The sequence below is a fragment of the Sycon ciliatum genome, chromosome 5, assembly GCF_964019385.1.
Source record: "Sycon ciliatum chromosome 5, ocSycCili1.1, whole genome shotgun sequence".
NCBI classification, from domain to species: Eukaryota; Metazoa; Porifera; class Calcarea; order Leucosolenida; family Sycettidae; genus Sycon; species Sycon ciliatum.
The window spans coordinates 662,085-667,696 of NC_088647.1; the positions used below are offsets into that span (position 1 = coordinate 662,085).

The 5,612-nt window shown below is 50.3% G+C and overlaps 1 protein-coding gene across 1 annotated transcript; it reads right to left on the minus strand.

Moving 5' to 3' along the window:
- Positions 1-2,400: 2,400 nt before the first annotated feature.
- LOC135817091 (ephrin type-A receptor 4a-like) lies at positions 2,401-4,516 on the minus strand. Its single transcript, XM_065330210.1, has one exon. The coding sequence runs from the start codon at positions 4,377-4,379 to the stop codon at positions 2,862-2,864; it is 1,518 nt and encodes a 505-aa protein (XP_065186282.1). The 5' UTR covers positions 4,380-4,516; the 3' UTR covers positions 2,401-2,861.
- Between the last annotated feature and the right edge of the window lie 1,096 nt (positions 4,517-5,612).

The following is a 5,612-nucleotide window of genomic DNA, read 5'->3' on the forward strand; positions in this document are numbered from 1 at the left end:
TTCTTGAATGTTGGTAGGGTACGGCGTCGAGTTTCCTGTTGCTTTCTTGTCAGGTCATGATTAACGTATACGTTATGTGCACCATGCTTCAGGCCAAAACGATTTTTCATGAGGTGCGCCTTCGTATCTGCATTGGTTGTTACGTGAATTAACCTTGGTTTGTCCCCAGATGGCTTGCCAATTCGCTTTACCTCGATTGTGGCAGGGTTGATTTCAGGTACCAAAGTACGAATGAGTTGTGGGAGATTTTCGTTGTCCACCTCTGGGAGACCCGAGATGATGGCGTTGTCTCGGATTTCAATCTGCCTGCGGTCCTCTTGAACAATCTCTCGTACCGTATTGCATAGTTGGGGTACGGGTAAGGGAGGCTACTTGCGCTTGTGGCTACCATACGACTCGAACCAACTATTTTATTTTGAACGAAATGCATTATGTGCGAGTCGCGATGCACGCTGAAACACCAGTTACGCTCCGCTTACCGTCCGCATTCGTAGAATTCGCAGTGTTGTAAAGCATTTTAAAGACAAATACAAGTGTTTCAGTAAATCGGCAGGGGGTCGCGGCTTTAAATCCTGCAAATACTGCCTGTCCGCGTGACAATTGTCGAGCAGAAAAGGACCCGTAGTGAGGCAGTCGCAAAGTCGGTTCCTGAACTGCAAACAAGCTACCTAAAGGCTAAAGCCCAGGGTTGACCCTGGGGACTGGCGTGGCACAGTAAGACGAAATACGACAACCAGAGAGGAGCCCAAAAAGTTGCAACCGTCCCCCACAGAAACATGGACACACACACACACCTTGACCTTGACCTTGATACACGTTGCCTTGATAGGTTACACGGTCCCCGTCAGGTGAGAGGGGTGGAAGAGACTGAGGAGCAGCACTCCTGATGGCGCACTAGATGATGACGTAGTCGGAACTTCCTTTGGCAAGGGCACTTAAACGGGAAGTCGGCCCTTTCCGACACTGCCCTTCGTTTCACACACACACACACACACACACACACACACACACACACACCTTCCTTCCTTCCTTCGCCCACTGCCACGATTGGCTATGTGTCCCCAAACGGGGCGACTTGGAGGAGTGCTGTCTCCGGGACGCGGCATGAGGCCCTGCGAGTCCGGCGGGACGTGAACGGCTGTTTCACTGTTTGTTTTTTGCCTTTGCGGAGCGACGGGAGGTGCAACTATGTCTAGCGATGTCTTGAGGACGGCTGAAACGGCGTGTGCAGACCATACACAGGAGTGGTTTCACGGCAGGTTGTACACGAGAGCATACCACACTGTAGACTCCATCCTGACACCTGGTTCTCCACTCAGACCTATCATCTGCTGTTTCAAGCCACTCATTCATGCCAATGGACACCGCCGTCAGGTCATGTTTGATTGGGTCTTTCCACCTCTTCCGGGGGCCATGTGGAGGTCGTTTAGACGGCAAGGCACCAAAGAGCAATTGGCGGGGAATACGGTCATCCATGCGAGCCAGGTGGCCCAGCCATTGGAGACGACGGCGCCGGACCTTGTCAGAGACCTGCTCCATGTCACCCCACCACTGCCGTACCTGAAGGGTTGTCACGTGCTCGTCCATCTGGCGCGCCCGACTGATGCCCAGGACCATGCGTATAGATCGCAGGTGAAACGACTCCAGACGCTGGAGATCCCGTTGCCTCGGTGTCCAGTTCTCAGCACCATAGAGGAGTACTGCCAACACAGTGACTCCGTACACAACACGCTTGAGACCGATAGGAAACTCCGAGTTCGCAAACACAGCTTTCTTCAATGCGCCAAATGCACCCGAAGCTGCGGCGATCCTGCGAGAGACATCAAAGCTACTCCTAGCATCAGGAGTGATCTGGCAGCCAAGATAGCGAAAGCTGTCCACGCATTCGACGGCTCCACCCAAAGGCAACATATCCGACACACACACACACACACACACACACACACTCACACACACACGCACACACATACACCACACACACACACACACACACACACACACACACACACGCACGCACACACACGCACACACACAACTTGGTCCTTGGTAACACTGCCATCAAAATGGTCACGTGTCCCCTGTGCAGGGGTCGACAGCACTGAGTTCAGCATTGGACCCAGAAACGCCGCTCCACTTCCTGGACAGGAAATTAGCACAGCTATGCAGGTCGAAACCACGGGATGACTTGCAGCAGCGACCGCAGCCGAGACAATGCGCTCTGCAGCAGGGCAGGGCAACCCGCTGTTTCCGGACCGAGTCTGCCGATGCCACAGCCGAGACCACACACACACACACACACACACACACACACACACACACACACACACACACACACACACACACACACAATGGATAAAGGCTCATACAGCCAAGTACAACATGAATAACCTGTTATTATTAGACAGTTCATGATTGCCGATTGCTTTAGAGTACAGCAAATGAGCTCAGCAGAAGACTGGTCGGCAGTAATTGCGCCCTCTGTTCCACTCTAGCAAGAGGTTACACTGGAGTTACCTCCTACTTGAAGCTAAGTCCACATACTCAGATCTGATATAATCCACATCATGCAGAAGTATCCAGCATCATGCAGAACCCAGCAGACGGAATGAATCATTCTAAAGTAAGTCCCCCAACCTAAAAGGCTAACGTAGGTGTTAGTGCAGAGTCCAGGAGCTGCTTCCTTCCCGGGTATTCTGCTTCCTTTCCGGGTATTCTGCTTCCTTTCCGGGTATTCTGCTTCCTTTCCGGGTATTCTGCTTCCTTTCCGGGTATTCTGCTTCCTTCCCGGGTATTGGTCTCCAGAACCGATCATTATGTAAGTTGCCGCATGCAGCACTCTGCAAGGCTTTTCGCAGATGCAATTATTTTGTTCTTCGACGTTTTGAAGCAGCAGGGAGTGTGGCCTGAACTCGCAAGTTCTTTGAGCGTGTTGTTTGAACTGTGACCACCTTTGACCGCGCTGTTTTAACTGTTACCAACTTTGAGCGTGATGTTTGGGCGACAACTACCTTTGAGTATGCGCCGTGAGCCACGACCACCTTTGAGCGTGCTGGTTGAGCTACCGCTGTCTTTGAGCGTGTTGCTTTACCTGCCATCGCCTTTGAGCGTGCTGTTCTAACAGCTCCGGTCTTGGAGCGTTCTGTTTTAGCTTCTGCCACCTTCGAACGTGCTGCTTGAGCTACGGCTGCCTTTGAGCGTTGTGTTTGAACATCCCCAGGCATAGTAGGTGGTGTTTGAACGGTCACTGCGGAGACGGTTGGTGTTTGAACAGCCACTGCGGAGAGGGGTGGTGTTTGAGCAGTCACTGCGGAGACGGGTGGTGTTTGAGCAGCCACTGCGGAGACGGGTGGTATTTGAGCAGCCACTGCGGAGACGGGTGGTGCTTGAACAGCCACCGCGGAGGCGGGTGGTATTTGAACAGCCACTGCGCTGTGTGATGATGGAGACACAATCAATTGTGTGTTGTAAACCTCCCGAAGCTTTTCTTTGAGCTGACGAAACGTTGGTCGTTCTGACGGCTGAATCTTCCATGTCAACTGCATGAGATCATAGATTTCATCCAGACAGTCGTCTGGCTTCGGCAGACGATTATCGGGGCTGCTTAAGAAAAACTCCTTCATACGTTCAGTGTTTGCAGCAACCCTCCACAAAGCGGAATCAGAGAGGAATGGTGTCAAACCAAAGGACATCACCTCCCACAACACCACACCAAAACTCCACACATCACCTTCGGTCGTGCCCTTTGCGTGATAGGTCTCAGGTGCACTCCAGAACAGTGGGAATGGTCCATCTGGATTTTCCTGGGTGCTGAAGTAATCCTGGCCTGTTTCCCCTGAAAAGTATTTAGCTGATGGCTGCACACTCTCACTTAGCTCCATCATCCTTCTAGTCAATCCAAAGTCAGTGATCTTGCAGATCTCCCCGCGCATCACCAGAACATTGCGGGCAGCCAGGTCTCGGTGGACTATGTGTTTTTCTGCAAGATATTGCATACCATTTGCTACGCCCACACACATACCGCATCGTTTCCTTCCACCAGTTAGTTTGTCATTGCCACGCAGATCCGTAACGACGGACAGCAAACTGCCGTGGTCTGCCATCTCCATTATAATGTAAGGCATGGGAGCATTATCCGAAGATACTCGGTGCACATGGACAATGTTATCATGATGAAGGCTCTGGATCATCTTGCATTCACGAATGAAATCTGTCTTCCACTTCCAGGTGGCGTTTTTATGTGCGTTAATCCCTGGAAACTTCACCGCCACGTGCTTTCCGCCAGATAGCCAGCTCGCCTCCCACACATGGCCGAATGCCCCACTGCCGAGAAGTTTGACGTAAAGTACATCCTTTATGTCTGGTCTGCCATTGTTGTCCATGGTCCTGTTCAAGGCTCTTGGTAGCTAGCGATCCTCATCCACAGGGACGCTGCTGTATTCAGTTCTCACTAGCGCGACGAGTACAGAGCTGTTAAATAAATCACCGTTTCTTTGGGTTTACAACCAACGGGAATGATCGCTGAAACTCAAAGGCCGAAAACTACTTTGTCAATTATTCCCGTACCTATGCAAAATACGTACCGTCCCGTACCGTGAAAGAAAGCGTAGATGTGCACATCAAATCGTTTGTGTGTGTTTTTTATTTATTCAAATACACTGTAGTGCTTTCAGAGATATTCTGTACTTAGTAGTCTCAGTTCTTTCTTTGCCCTGGTGGTAATGGTGGTAATGGTGGTAATTTTCTGGAGAATGAAGTTGAAGACATCACTGCAGCTGTACTTATGGTTGGTAATTTTCTGTCCGTGTTTTCGTTCAGCGTCGAGATGTCTTCATGTTCTCCTTCCGGTTCTCCTGCCGGTTCTGAGGGAGCTGATCCTGTGAGGCTGTGGCTGTGGAGGTAACGGACAACGAGGTGAGTATAGCGGCTTCGGATTGGGTCCTACGTGTTAGTAGGCAATCGGTCCGCAGATCGGTCGATAGACACAAGATCTCTTTTGCTAGAGCGTTTCCAGAAACTGGCGTCATCAGTAAGCCAGCTGTTTGCTTCCATCGAGAGTCTTATGTCCTGATTCGATCAGGCGTCAGCTTCCAGCACCTCCTGTCAGCGTCCTTGTTGTTGTATACTTTATTTATAGTGGAAATCAAACCAGGAATGCGCCTAGTAGCCATGGACCCACTGTGAATACAGTTTTAAAGGATATTGTGGAAAAGTAGAGATAAGAAAAAGAAAGAAAGAAAATGGAAGGTTGTTTGCAATGAACAGACTGATATCAATCCAGTGAGCTATGGAAAACCTACGTAGTTGACAATAACTGCAAGGCGTGAGATTTGATATCCAAAGTATTTGAACATTTTGCTTCTGACGGCAATCTGTTCCACATAATGGCTCCAGTGTGCGTTAGGCGCTTAGCAGAACGAGCAATGCTAGCAGGTGGGACAACCAGCAAGTTGCTTTGGCCACCACGAGTGCAGGTTGAGTGCAAGACAAAACACAGGGCTGGAATAGGGTGCTACGTGCGTCATACAAACATCGCCAGATGAAACAAAACATATTCAAAAAGTAGAGAGAAAAAAAGTCTGCTGTCATCGCCACACAACAACGAAACCATGAAA